This window comes from Equus quagga, chromosome 8 (assembly GCF_021613505.1).
Source record: "Equus quagga isolate Etosha38 chromosome 8, UCLA_HA_Equagga_1.0, whole genome shotgun sequence".
NCBI classification, from domain to species: domain Eukaryota; kingdom Metazoa; phylum Chordata; class Mammalia; order Perissodactyla; family Equidae; genus Equus; species Equus quagga.
The window spans coordinates 9,845,802-9,859,322 of NC_060274.1; the positions used below are offsets into that span (position 1 = coordinate 9,845,802).

General features: G+C 50.9%; 1 protein-coding gene across 3 annotated transcripts in view; it reads right to left on the minus strand.

Annotated features, from left to right (window-relative positions):
- SYNJ2 (synaptojanin 2) overlaps nt 1-13,521 on the minus strand; it is a 100,111-nt gene that overhangs the window by 65,680 nt on the left and 20,910 nt on the right. For 2 of the 3 annotated variants that reach the window (XM_046669644.1, XM_046669642.1), the window contains exon 2: nt 8,057-8,143. The exons of the other annotated variant lie outside the window; for it this stretch is intronic. In XM_046669644.1, the coding sequence (XP_046525600.1) occupies nt 8,057-8,143 (87 nt within the window). The remainder of the gene's footprint in view (nt 1-8,056; nt 8,144-13,521) is intronic. 3 annotated transcript variants of the gene reach the window in all.

A 13,521-nucleotide genomic window follows, 5' to 3' on the forward strand; every position in this document is an offset into this window, starting at 1 on the left:
ATTCAGCATCCTACCATGTCTATTGATGGGTGGGTCCATCAGAGGGACTATTGTGGCTCACAGCCCACCTCTCCAGTCAGAGCGTCAGGAAACCATTTTAAAACAATGTAAGAATAAGGCAGTTCCGCTGGGCACAGTGACAGGTGTCAGGGGGCTGAGTTTCTTAAGTAGGACAGGTGTCATTTCTGGAAGACAAGGTGGGGCTGACGTCAAGTCACAGCCCCACGAATGCACATATTCCCACCACCTGTGCTGGAGCCACTGGCCAGCATCCCATCCGCCTGCTCTGATGGGCTCAGCACAGGGAAAAGCAGAGCCCAGAACCGACCCCTTGAAGGGACTGGAGGACCATCCCTGGGGTCTAGTCTGCCAGCCCAAGATTAGACTCTGTAGGCAGTGGGTTCAAGGCCAGGCAAGGGAAATTTCACTTGACATCTCTCCATCTGAGCCTCGAAGTTGATTTCTAGCAGCACTTCCTCAACAGCCTCTGCGTGGGGGGACCGAGTCCCTGGCAGGAGGCCCGGGTTGCTCTGAAGGCAGCAGGCACTTCCTGTGCAGGGCAGCGCCCGGGGGAGGCTTGCGATGGGCATGCGGCAGCAGGCACAAAAAAGCTCTTAAAATAAATGAGGACAAAGGGAAGGTGCCACCACCACTGAGAACTGGGGCTCCTGAGTCCTGGGGGGAGGGGCTCAGGAGACAGTGCAGTGAATAAAAGCCACCACGTGGAAGTACGTGGGAGCCAGGTGCTCTAATGACAGCTAATTCTCAAGTCAGCGCTTTCGGGCAGCAGGCACAGGGCCACAGACTTCCTCCCGGCAACCCACAGGAGAGGTACCAATTTTAGTCCCATTTTATAGGAAGGAAGATGGAGGCCCAGAGAGGTTAATTAGCTTGCCTCAGGCGACACAGTGGCGGAGCTGGGATTTGAAGGCACGTTCTGGCTACCCCACCTGGGCAAGTTACTCAAGCCAAGTCCAGTTCCAGAGCTGATGCCCTCCACTGTATCCTTGCAGAACTATCACCCACCTGCCTGACAAAGCTGCCATTTCACACGAGGGACTGGCCCCCAAGGAGCTGAGTCACCTGCCCAAGCGCACGGTGCATCCGTATTGGACGCAGAATGCAAATGTGGGTCTCGCCTTGGCCCAGGCTCCAGCCAGCCCTAAGGTCCAGCAGTCTGTCATCTCTTTGGCTGGCTATCTCTCTAAGAGTGTCCTTGATCCATGTACCGCTTGCTCATTTTTCAACTGACAACAAAAGTTTTCATTGTTACTGTGTATGGTTGTGAGTAATACATTTTCCAGCACATGCTAAATATTGACATGTAAAAATGAAACTATTGTGGGCTTCCTTACCAGTATCCAATGCAATCTAGACAGCGGCTTGATTCTCATCATCGCCTGTTATTTAAAGGAATAAATGAAGGAATGTATTCCAGTTCTTCTCCAATAGATGGGATTTTCACGCCTATTTCCATCCCACCTTCCCCACAGAATTTCATCCTAATGGAACATATTTTGTGCTTCCATTTCTTGTATTGATTAGGCTGATCCTAAAGCTCAAAGTGTTTAAAAAGAGTTTCTCCTGGTTTGAGTCATCATTGCAATGACTTTGAAGTACACGATCCATCAAACAATGGGAACAAAACATTTTGCTAAAAACTCACTTAACATAAAAAGTAAAGATTTGTTGGAAAGACGTCTCTTACTGAGATGGATGGGACTTTGAGTTCATAAATCCACCGATAAATATTATTTATTGACGGAACGAAACTAGATCTATATCAATTTCAGTTCTATTTCACATTGTTACGGATGTCAACACTAAGAAACCTGGTTCACATTAATCCATCGAGGGGAGGAGAAAGGGCTTCATTATAGAAATGTCAGTGAATTCTTCAAAGTCCTTCTGAGTTACATGCTAAAAATAAATAACAATGATCTATGACAAAATCACTGTGAAAATGTCAGCTGAACCCCCAATTAAGTCCTTCAATTTTGTGGAAAGCAAAGAATTGAATATCACCTGACTTGTAAACAAATTTGTCACCTAGTCGTTGAGGTGACTCACTTCCTCCACACGCTTACAGTATCTTGAATTGTCCCTTTGTTTGGCACCCCGGAGGTATGGGGCAATGGGAGAAAGGTAAGATGGGAGAAGGGCGGCTGTGGGTGGGACAGAGGAAGTGAGAAACCGGCCCCTCATTACAGGCCCATTCTTAGACAAAATCAATAATAGGACGGAGTTGGGGACCTGGAAGTTGTTTTCCTTAGAACTAACCATGTCTGTGTGCCGGGGACAGACTCTGTGAGGCCAGAAGAACTGCGCTAGGCCACAGCCAATCTAGAAGGGGCCCTGCGGCCCTGCTCAGCCCAGCACGCAGCTTCCTTACTCCAATACCCTCATGACCGCGTCTACCCAATCCTGTTTATCAGCCTCGTGTGCTCACCACATGCTACAGGTTTAAGGAAAGACTCCTAGTTAGAGTAGCACCAGACTGTTGGGGGTCACTGGCCCCCTGCCCACCTGTCAGTGTGGTGTTGGCCCGTGATTCCTACAGAGAAGGTGTCTCTTAGGGGGACAGGAGTGAGGCTGGTGGTAGTCACCTGCCCCAGGTGTGTGAGCGTCCCCTCTGCTGCTCCCCTTGAGTACAGGGTCCAGGCTTTGCTTTCACTAAGGCAGGATCAGCTTTCTCACAGCCAAGAAGGAAATCGGGCCCAGGGAGGGTCTCAGAAGTCATTCGTGGAAGCTGCATCCAGGGACGTGGAACCAGAAAGGATCTCGTAGCGAGGCAAAGACAAGACTCAAACTCGCCTTGGCCTCAGAGATGGGCCTAGGGGCTCTGCACGCCTCCAGTGGCCTGTGGGGCCTCAGGCAAGTCTCCTACCCTTTCTGGGCCTCAGGGGAGGATGTAGCAGCTGGGGTCCATGTCCCTTCCAGCTTGAACAAGCAAGTCCATGCCCGGGTCAGAGCTTGTGAGCCAGAGTCAGGTGAGGTGGCAGGGAGGGCAAGCAATGGGTCAAAAGACACACCAGGGGGCCGGCCCAGTGGCACAGTGGTTGGGTTCACACATTCTGCTTCAGGGGCCTGGGATTCACTGGTTCAGGTCCCAGGTGTGGACCTACACATCGCTTGTCAAGCCATGCTGTGGCAGGTGTCCCACATATAAAGTAGAGGAAGATGGACACGGATGTTAGCTCAGGGCCAGTCTTCCTCAGCAAAAAGAGGAGGATTGGCAGCAGATGTTAGCTCAGGGCTAACAGTCCTCAAAAAAAAAAAAAAAACACACACCAGAACCAGAAGGGGTCACACACACACCCCCTCCAGAGAGCAGGAGGTTCATAGTCTAGACAATGACGCCTGCAGTCTGAATCAACAGGGTGGAGAAATGCAATGCGACCACCCCAAAATAGACTGTTTAATGAGTACCGGATTTCAGTTTAGGAAGATGAAGAAAGTTCTGGAGACGGACAGTGGTGATGGTTGCAGGACAAGGTGAACATCCTTTGTGCCACTGAACCATACAGTGAAAACTGGCTATAATGGTCTCTGTAATTTATCTTCTGTGCATTTTACCCTAATAAAGAAAAAACAACTCCGAAACCTCAATATCAACTTAGAAATTCTCTCCCTCGAGGGGGCTGCCTTCAAAACCCAGCTTGACGTCAAAGCTGCCCAGTAGCCCCGCCCCTGCAGGAACGGGGTCCCTGTCAAGCTAGCTGTGGCCATTTGTCATCTGGGTGGGAGTGGCTGGCATCGGGATCTGGGTGAGTCATTTGCAGACACAATACCGTTTATTTGGGGACAATGCTGGGCGTGTCCTCACTGCTTCCCCTGCGCTGGCATTTCTCTGCGTTGGCTCAGCCTCCGAGTTCTCTCCCCAGCCGGGTTTGCAGGCATCTCAACCCTGGGGTGCCCACAGACCATCTTATCCATCCTTCTGCTCCTAGAGGATCCTCTCATACTTAAATCCGTAAACAAAGGACGTATGCACACCAGGCTTTCCCACCACTTGGTGGCGGGAGGCCAGAGGACCCCCGAGGCCCTCCCCTCCAATACCAGCAGGCTCAGAAGTCTAAATTCCTTGTCTCCACGTGCACAGCCTCGAGTGCCTCCTTCCCCTTCCCTTCCTAGAACGTGGTGTGGGAGGTGCTGTGCTGGCAGTCACACCAGCTCACGAGAGCCAGCCATGCACGTCTTCTCCCAGCTCCGCGCCGGCAGCCTGACATCAGCCAGGGTCAGTGCGTTTACATTACGGGAATTAGCAAACACCACATGCCAGGGCTTTTCCCCCCTGGAGAGCTGGGTGTCAAATATTTACCAGCATGCCACTGGGTATAGGTATTAAAATAAATTATTCTAAGACGGAGGAAGGCCATTTCCATTCAAGACTTGCTAGAGAACACAGCATACCCTGAACCTTGAAGGACAAAGACTGCCAAACTTCCATGTCAGAGACTTCTCCTTCTGTAGTCACCGCCCACCGAGTCAGCCCTCAGCTGGCCTGTGCGGACTTTCTTTTCTCTCCAACGTCTGGCACCTGAGCTAACATGTTGCCAATCTTCTTTTTTTTTTTCCGTTCTTCTCCCTGAAGTCCCCCCAGTACATAGTTGTATATTCTAGTTGTAGGTCCTTCTGGCTCTGCTGTGTGGGACACCGCCTCAGCATGGCTTGATGAGTGATGCTAGGTCTGCGCCCAGGATCCGAACCAGCAAAACCCTGGCCGCCAAAGCAGGAGTGCGTGAAATTAACCACTGGGCCACAGGGCCAGCTCCTGGCCTGTGAAGGTTAACCATCAACCAGAAGTCAACGGCCTAAGGCATGCAGCCCAGGCCTTTACCTAGTTCTTCCTGAGGGACCCCTCTGCAGGCCAGCCCTCTCCCACTCAGTACCCACGCTCAGTACCATGTTCATTCCCTCATGCAAATCTCTTAAGAACCCTGTAAGAGATGAGGCAGTTTTCCTGGTTTCACATAGTGGAAAACAGTCCTAGAGAGATTAAATGAACTCAGAAGGTCAGTCTGTTGTGAAGCTGGAACTAAAATCTAGGAGGGCTGTCTGCTGGAAAGTTTATACGGCTGTCATGTACAGCTTCACAGGCTGTGGACTGCACAACTCCAGGAGACATAATATATTATAGACTTCAATTTATTCAACCCTTGAAGCTATGAAACAGGGAGGCCTTGAGAGCTTAGGTTAAAAGAGAGTTAAACCCCTATAATCATGGGATAAATTCGTTTTACTGCTATATTCTTACTTTCTCTGTTTTGTATTGCATATATATCAGGAAGCCCAACTCCCAGGCTGATGGTGGGGGCTCCACCCCTTTCCTGCTGACATATCAGGGAGGAAGGAGGACTTTGGGCTCTCCATGAAAACCTAGGAACCTGGGATAAAGCTTTTGTGCAATTTTTGTACATTTTTCTTAATTTCTAACAGAAAAGGATATTTTCCCTTAGGAAGAGTGAAATTGAACAACTGCCCGAAGTTAAGAGCCTGAGAGGAAGTCTCTTTCTTTGTTCAGAAACCCTCAGCCTTAAGAAGCCAAAAAGGAGGCCCATCCTCCACTCGGCGGGTCGCGTGGGTGGCAACCGGAAGGGGGAATTTCACTCGCCGCTGCCCAACACCCTCCGCTGGTGAGAAAAAAACCCGAAACAAAACAGATCATAGCTCTGGGTTGAGGACTTGCAGTGGAAAAGGAAAGTCCAGTTAAAGCCAAATGCTTTTCAAAGTAACCACAGGGGATGTGGAAAATCTTGATTATAAGGCTCCATCCTTCCTTCCTTCAGACGCACTAGGGCCGGTCCAGAAATGTGTTGAGGCCAAACACTCCTGACCCTGCAAAAGTCAAACTCATCCTAGCCACACTCAGAGGGGCTTCGCTGCCCACCCTGGGGGGCCACTCTGGCAGGCGGGGCTGGGGGTATTCAGAGGACATCAGAAATGCGGGCTGGGGTCCTGACGGCCCCCCAAGCCAGGAGCACGGTCCTGCTCGGCTAGTGTCTGATGGCACCGGGAGCTGTGTGCACTGACCCCTCAGGGAAGGGAAAGGTGGGTGGGCAGTGGCTGCAGGAAGGGACGAGAGCCCTCTCGAGGAGTTGCCTCCTCCCCCATCCTGCTGAAGCCACCCTGACCCCTGCCCTGGGCACCCGTACACACCCTCCCTCCATCTGACAATATCTCTCCGGGAGCTGCTGCCCTTCCCGGGTAGGACCAGTTCCCTATAGCTGATCTCCGATCACAGCCCAGGAAAACACACTCTCCCCTGCGGTGGGGGAAGGGACTGTCTTCCCATCCTTGGGAGCTCAGCCTTTCTGCTCCTTGCAGGGCAGAACAGCCAGAAGGCACGCGTTTCAACCCCGGGGTCTCCACTTGAGAACTGCCTGACCTTGGGCAAGTTCCGGCACTGCCCTGTATCCAGGTCCCGGCCAGAGGCAAAATGATCATTAATTTCGGTACAAGAAAAACGTTGCCAATTATAACTCTATGGTGCCAACAACTGTAACACATCCCGAGCGTCTAGATGTTACAATGTAAGAAAATGTGTCACCGGAGAGATGAAATACAGCACTTAAGCTTTCTGAGCTTCCCTTTCCGTGTCTGTCAAGCAGGACAGTCACAGGACGTACTGCATAGGCTTTTGGGAGAGCTGAGTTAAGAAATTAAAACACTTAAAACAGCATCTAGCAGGGAGTAAGCCCTGTAAGGTTACTGTCATCATCACGACTAAGGCAAGGACCACAGGAATTTTCCGTAACCTCAGAAAAATCACTGGGGGAAAGAAAACCCTTGGCAGGCAGCACATTTTCACGGAAAAAGCAAGTGTTTGGAGGCAGCTAGACCGGGTTTGAATGTGAACTAAGCTTCTTACTTCAGGCAAGTTATTCCAACCCTCTGAAATAGTTTCCTTTTGCTGTAAACAGGGGAAAAGATACAGTATCGTATTGGCTTATTTTTAAGATTAAGTAAATTACTGTATATCTAGCCCTTGGCATAAAACAGACATTCAATAAATGCATTTTTCATGCAGGGACTGAACGTTTTTCCCACACACTGTTTGGAAATGATCAATGTCATCATCAAACCAGCCCCTGAAGAAAAGACCCAGAAAAGTAAGGGTGGACCACAGAGCATCTGTCGGCTTCAAAATCCCTCAGTCCACGAAAGCAGCTGCTGTGTGAGCCCTGGAGACGCACACGATTGGCGCAGGAAAAGCCACCACCTGAATTTGGTCAACTCACAGCCATTCCCATTTGGACCAAGCAGGACAGAGAATCAGTAATGTTACCTGCGCTCTGGTCTCGGTCCCATACGTCACTGGAGTGACTGGGTGGGGTCAACATAAATTAGGTGGCTGAGAGAGGAGGAAGGAAATGGTGGCTGCAGACCCATGACCTCCAGGAGCGCAGAGGTGATGCGGTGGCCCCGCGGCAAGGCTGTGAGTACCAAGGGCAGCCTGGCTGATGCTCAGCCCAGCCAGTCTCAGACTAAGCAGGAATGCCCACTTGTTTCTGTGAGTTCTCTGCCCTTTCCAGCCAGACAACATGGCCCATTTTATGAACGTTCTCCCCCACCCTGGGTGCCTACTGATGGTTTTTCTTTCCTTGCCAACATCGCCCAGCCCCAGGTTCTCTCCCATAAGACACACCCAGTGGGTCCAGGGGCTTCAGACCTCCCGCATCCATGCCTTCTAGAGTACAGATCCCTTGTAAAGAACAAACAACCCCTGGACAGACCCGCCCCAGACCAGACTTTGGAAAAACTTAGATCCCAGCGGGCGAACAATGAAGGTGAGCTTCCTTGTCACCAGGGCTGACCCTCCCCTCCACCAGCACAGACGCTGCACAGCCAGGCTCAGCTCACCTGGACCTCCTGCCCGGCGTGGAGGAGCAGACTCAGCGAAATAAAGAAACATTTAACAAGATCCTAACAGTTAAAATAAAACGCCTCAATCCCACAGTCTTCCCGAACTAACACAAAGAGATTCTGCCCAGGGCTCCAGAAGGCTCGCATCACACGTTCTGACAGCCGAGGCTCCGTCTGGATGGGTACTCACCAGATTTCAACCTGAGCTCCCCCAGGCAGCCATAAGCATCAGCGAGCTTTCCATACTGTCCCTTAATGACCTCCTTTTCTTCCGGAGCTGGGGGAGAAACACATCACGGACAACATGAGCGTGCGTCTCCCGTCGGGGTTCATTCACCGCAGCCTCCCCATCCCGCTCCCCACCCGCCCGAAAAAGAAAACGCACAGACAAAAAGCTCAGCCCCAAGTAACGTGTGTGGAGGTTTTCTGATCAGCCAATCACCGAGCTGCAGAGATTCAGACCTTCCCACGAAAAGCTTGCTCTCTGATTTTCTGGAAGTGCCAGCAGCTTCCTGGGGGCTGGAGGGGCTGAAGGCAGTCCCCGGCTGGCCAAAGGCACTGGGTTTGAGCCCGGAGCAGGTGCCGTGGGCCCGGCCCTGTCACTCCGCAGTCCACATGCTCAGAAACAGGAGTGAGTCATCGTGACCCGAGTGGGGGGACCTCCCTTCCTAAGCATTGTCCACTGGTGGAGGCTTCGTCCTATGCGTGCCCACCTGTCCCCAGGGACCTGCCAACACACAGGGGAGGCTGAGCAGAAGGCCTGGGTGCTTCCGGGCCCAGTGAATCCCAAGGCAAGGTGCATGAGCCAAGGCCTCTGGGTCGCCAGCAGTCACCGTGCACACCCAGGGCAAGACACAGCCTAGTGTGAAAGCAGGAGGGGAAGGCAAAGCTGACAGATGGAAGGACACTTAAGAGCAGAGAGCCTTCAGCCTATACAATGATGCCATGGACTCCTTTGGCTCTTAAAGGGGCAGGCCTCCAGACCCCTTCTCAGAAGAATGTTTCTAAAAGCATAGAACAAAATAGAAACGTAGCTGAGTCCTCAGGAAAGGGCCTGGCAAACGTCATCAGGGAGACTTACGCGGAAGCGGTCATTCAGCCTCAACTGAATTCATTTAACACAAAGGCTTTTAATCCAGGGTGACCGAGGAGGGCCCAGGCAGACACCGGAACTTCACAGATAGGTTTTGGGGCATCTGTATAATCTTTCAAATTGTATGCCAATTTTTTGGGATGTCTATTTTTATGGGGCTGGGACCCATAGTTTTATCAGACTGTCAAAGGAGTGTGATGCCAGAAAAGTTAAGAAGCAGTATAATAAATTACACTTTCCCACAATACACACATGACTTTTTCTGATTGGTTGGGTTTTTTCTGGGGGGCGGGTAGTGGGGACAGAGGAACCTAAAGATAATTATGAAAGGGACTGGGAGGCCACAGTCCCACCGACTCCATCGACCTGTCTCAGAGACGGTGGGGCAGCTCGGCGGGTCTCTTAGTTTCCTAATAAATGACTGTGGTAACAGATGACAACAGACTCCGTGGCCCCAGACAGCACACATTTATGATCGTACAATTCTGCGGGTCCAAAGTTTCTGGAATAGGTTTCACTGGGTTAAAATCAAGGGGTCGGCAGGATTGTGTTCCTTCTGGAAGTTCTAGGAGACAATCCGCTTCCTGGCCTTTTCCAGCTTCTAGAGGTGTCCTGCATTCTGACCCCTTGCTGCCTTTTCAAAGCCTGCAATGGCATCACTCTGGTCTCTGCTCCCATCTTCACATCTCCTTCTCTCTCACTCGCCTACCTCCCTCTTACATCTTTTTTTTTTTTTGAGGAAGATTAGCCATGAGCTAACATCTGCTGCCAATCCTCCTCTTTTTTTTTGCTGAGGGAGACTGGCCCCGAGCTAACATCTATGCCCATCTTCCTCTACTTTATATGTGGGATGCCTGCCACAGCATGGTGTGCCAAGTGGTGCCATGTCCATCCCCAGGATCCGAACCAGTGAACCCCAGGCCACCAAAGCGGAACGTGCACACTTAACCGCTGCGCCACCGGGCCGGCCCCTAATTGTATCTCTTAAGGGACGGGCACTGTGTCGTGTGTCTACGGAGTCCTGGAAGTGGGCCTGCTCCCCACTCTAGGACAGGTACATCCTGTGAATCCCAACCTTGTAGGAGGAAGGGAATGTCCCTCTTGCAGCCATGTGCCTGCTCCGTCTGGGGTCTCCCCGTCTGCAAGAGCTGCAGTAGAACCAGCGAGAGGTACACCAGGCAGCTCCCGGTCCTCATCTCAGCAGACAAGTTGATAAATGCAAGAGGATAATTCGGACACAAAAATATATCTTTCAACCCTCGGAGCTTTCCAAAGCTTTCAGACAGAACCCTTCATTCGGTTCTCATTCTATGAACCGTAAAACAAGGAGTCTTTGTCCCTTCGTTTACCTCTGCAAATAACCCCAAGCAAATAAAACCCAGCATCAGGACCTGCTAACCAACGTGCTGTGGTCACACCCACACTTCGGAGGGGGGACCATGACCACAAGGAGAAGCTGTGAAACAAAACTGGCCCCTGGCCCTGCTGGATCACAGGTGACAAGCGCGCACATCACGTCCCCTGTCACTGGGAAACTCAAACAAAATTTTTAAAAGACTTTTCAAACTCATACTTAAAAAACGAACAAGCTCAACACCACAGGGCCACCTGGTCCCATTCAAACCCTGTAAATTATTGACTCCCCAACATAAACATCTTTGTCCCTGACTTTACACGAGACAAGTCACAACAAGTCACAACCTTTGTGGATGGGACAGTCTTGTAAAAAGATGCTGTTTTTCCACCACAAACACTAACTGGAAACAAACCTGGTGGCTTCAAACAACAAAAATTGATCATCCCACAGTTCTGGAGGCTGCACGTCTGAAAGCAGTGTCAGCAGGGCCACGCTCCCTCCCAAGGCTCCAGGGAGCGTCCTTCCATCCCCATCCTGCTTCTGGTGGTGGCCGCCAAGCCTTGGAGTCCCTGGCTCGCAGTGGTGTCACTCCAGTCTCTCTGCCTTCATCGTCACATGGCTGTCTTCTCCCTGTGTGTCTCTGTGTCTCTCGCCTCAAGGACGCCTGTCATATCGGACTTGGGGCGCTCCCTACTCCAGTATTACCTCATCTCAGCTTAACTAATTGCATCTGCAATGACCCAATTTCCAAATAAGGTCACAGTCCGAGATATTGGGAGTTAGGACTTCAACCTGTCTTTGGGGGGACACATTTGAACCCATAACACTGAACACTGGTAATCTTTTCATTTGGGGAGCCAGTCCTTTTTTTTTTTTTTTTGAGGAAGATTAGCCCTAAACTAACATCCACCATCAATCCTCCTCTTTTTGCTGAGGAAGACTGGCCCTGAGCTAACATCTGTATCCATCTTCCTCTACTTTATATGTGGGACACCCGCCACAGCATGGCTTGACAAGCAGTGCGTAGGTCCGCACCCAGGATTTGAACTGGTGAACTCTGGGCCACCAAAGCAGAGCACGTAACCTTAACCACTGTGCCATAGGGCTGGTCCCACCCAGTCCTTTTAAAGACCAGACCCCCAGGCATTCCATTTCTCCAGTAAGCTTATTTTCTTTTCTCGATGCCTTCCTCTCCGAGGCTCCTTCTGACCCCTCGAATGTGTAAGCAGGGTGCGTCCCACCCCCGTGATGCAGGGCCCCCTCGCTGCCTCACCTCCACACTCCCAGAGCAGCCTGTTCCAGAACCACTCCACACCACCACTTGCCCCAGACAACCGTATTTCCTCAGTTAGTTTCAAAGGAAGAAGAAATCCATTTCACTCCTCAAAGGGGAGCTCACAAATGAATGTCTATGAGCACTAGGCAGGTAAGGAATGAGGGAAGCTGCTGGAAGAGGCCGTGGGGGGCTAGAGGACAGATCCCTCCTTTAAGGGGGCAAACAGCCAGTTCCAGCCAGTTGTACCAGGCAGGCATGCCAGCCCAGTGCCAGCAAGTCTCCAGTTTTTCAAGATAAATAGGACACTCTTGATTTTTCAGTATTGGCAACCAACCCAAATTTATTTTAAGCATCGTGTGGGCTGCATGCACACCTCTGCAGGCTGTATTTGGTGTGCCCATTTGCAACTTCTGTCCTTCCTTACTTAATGTCTCAAAAATAGAATATTCCCGTCTTCCATACTTTTGCTGCATTTCCTGTAAGTTTTTCCATGTGAGAATGTCTTTGCTTCCCTTCCCGTCAGCCAGGACTTTCCAGCCTGTTAAGGAAAGTCCTCTCATTTACTCTCCCCCACTTCCTCCTCCACCTCTTGCCCCAGGATTCAGCCACTCACTCAGTGAATGTGTATCTGCGAGTCTTCTGCAGCTGGCACTGTCCTAGGCACGGGGATCCAGCAGGGAACCAAACAGACAAGAATCCAGGGACAGCATAGTGAGCCGAGGAAGGCAGTGGGCAGTGGCAAAGGGATACGTGTCATGAATGAATGAGTGATGACAGAGGAGGCCAACCCGGATGGGGGTGGGAGCTGGGGACAGTGGCATGGCCGAGGCACATCCATGAGGGCAATGGAGTGGCAGGGCCTACTCGGTGCCAGGCACCGTGCAAGCTTCCTGCCAAGGCAGACAGACAAGACCAATAAGCACAATATAGACTGTGACATGAGCTAAGGAGGAAAGGTGAGCATGGAAAGGGCAGATGTGAAGAGGGTAGGGAGGGTGAAACGTGACACAGTGTGCTCTGAGAAGGCCTCACTGCAAGGGCAACTTTCGCAGGCAGATCTGAAGGAAGGGAGAGAGATGGCTGAGCATCGAGTAGCACTGTAGGCCCAGAAGAACATGTGCAAAGGTCCTGAGGCAGAAGCATTCCTGGCATATCCAAGGACCAGCGAGGTCAGTGTGTCTGACAGAAGAAAAGGAGTGGGGGACACACTGTAAAGAGCTCTAGGTCATAAAAAGTCGAGAGGTTTGACTCTGAGTGAGAGGGAGCCAGTACAGGGTTTTGAGGATCACCTTGGCTGCTCTGTTGAGAACAGACTCTAGGGGGCAAGGGGAAAAGCAAGGACACCATATAGGAGGCAATACAATGATCCAGGCATGAAATGATGCTGGCTTGGACCAGGTAGGAGCAGAGGCGGTGCTGAGAAACAGTCGAATTCTGGAGACACACACACACTTTTTTATTATGGAAATTTCCAAAGAAAAGTAGGTCAGGAACTCTATGCACCCACATTACTATGTACCCCCCCAGCTCCAACCACTTTTAACTCATGCCCACTTTGTGTCCCCCACTCTCCTACACCTTAGATCAGTGGGTCTCACAATGTGGTCCCCAGACAATAAGCATCAACCAGCATTAGAAAGACAAATTATGGGGCCCCTCTGCGGACCCACTGAGTCAGAAACTCTGGGCTCAAGACCCAGCAATCTGTGTTTTAATGAGCCCTCCAGGGGAGAATCACCGACCCAGATGATGTTGAGTTAAGCCCAGACATCATATCATTTCCCATATAAATATTTCAGTAAGAATCTCCAAAAGATAAGGGTTCTTTTTAAGAATATAACCACAATACCATTATCACATCTGAAAAAATTTAACCATAATTCCTTAACATCAGCAAACAGCTGCATATATTTTGAAGGGAGGACCAAA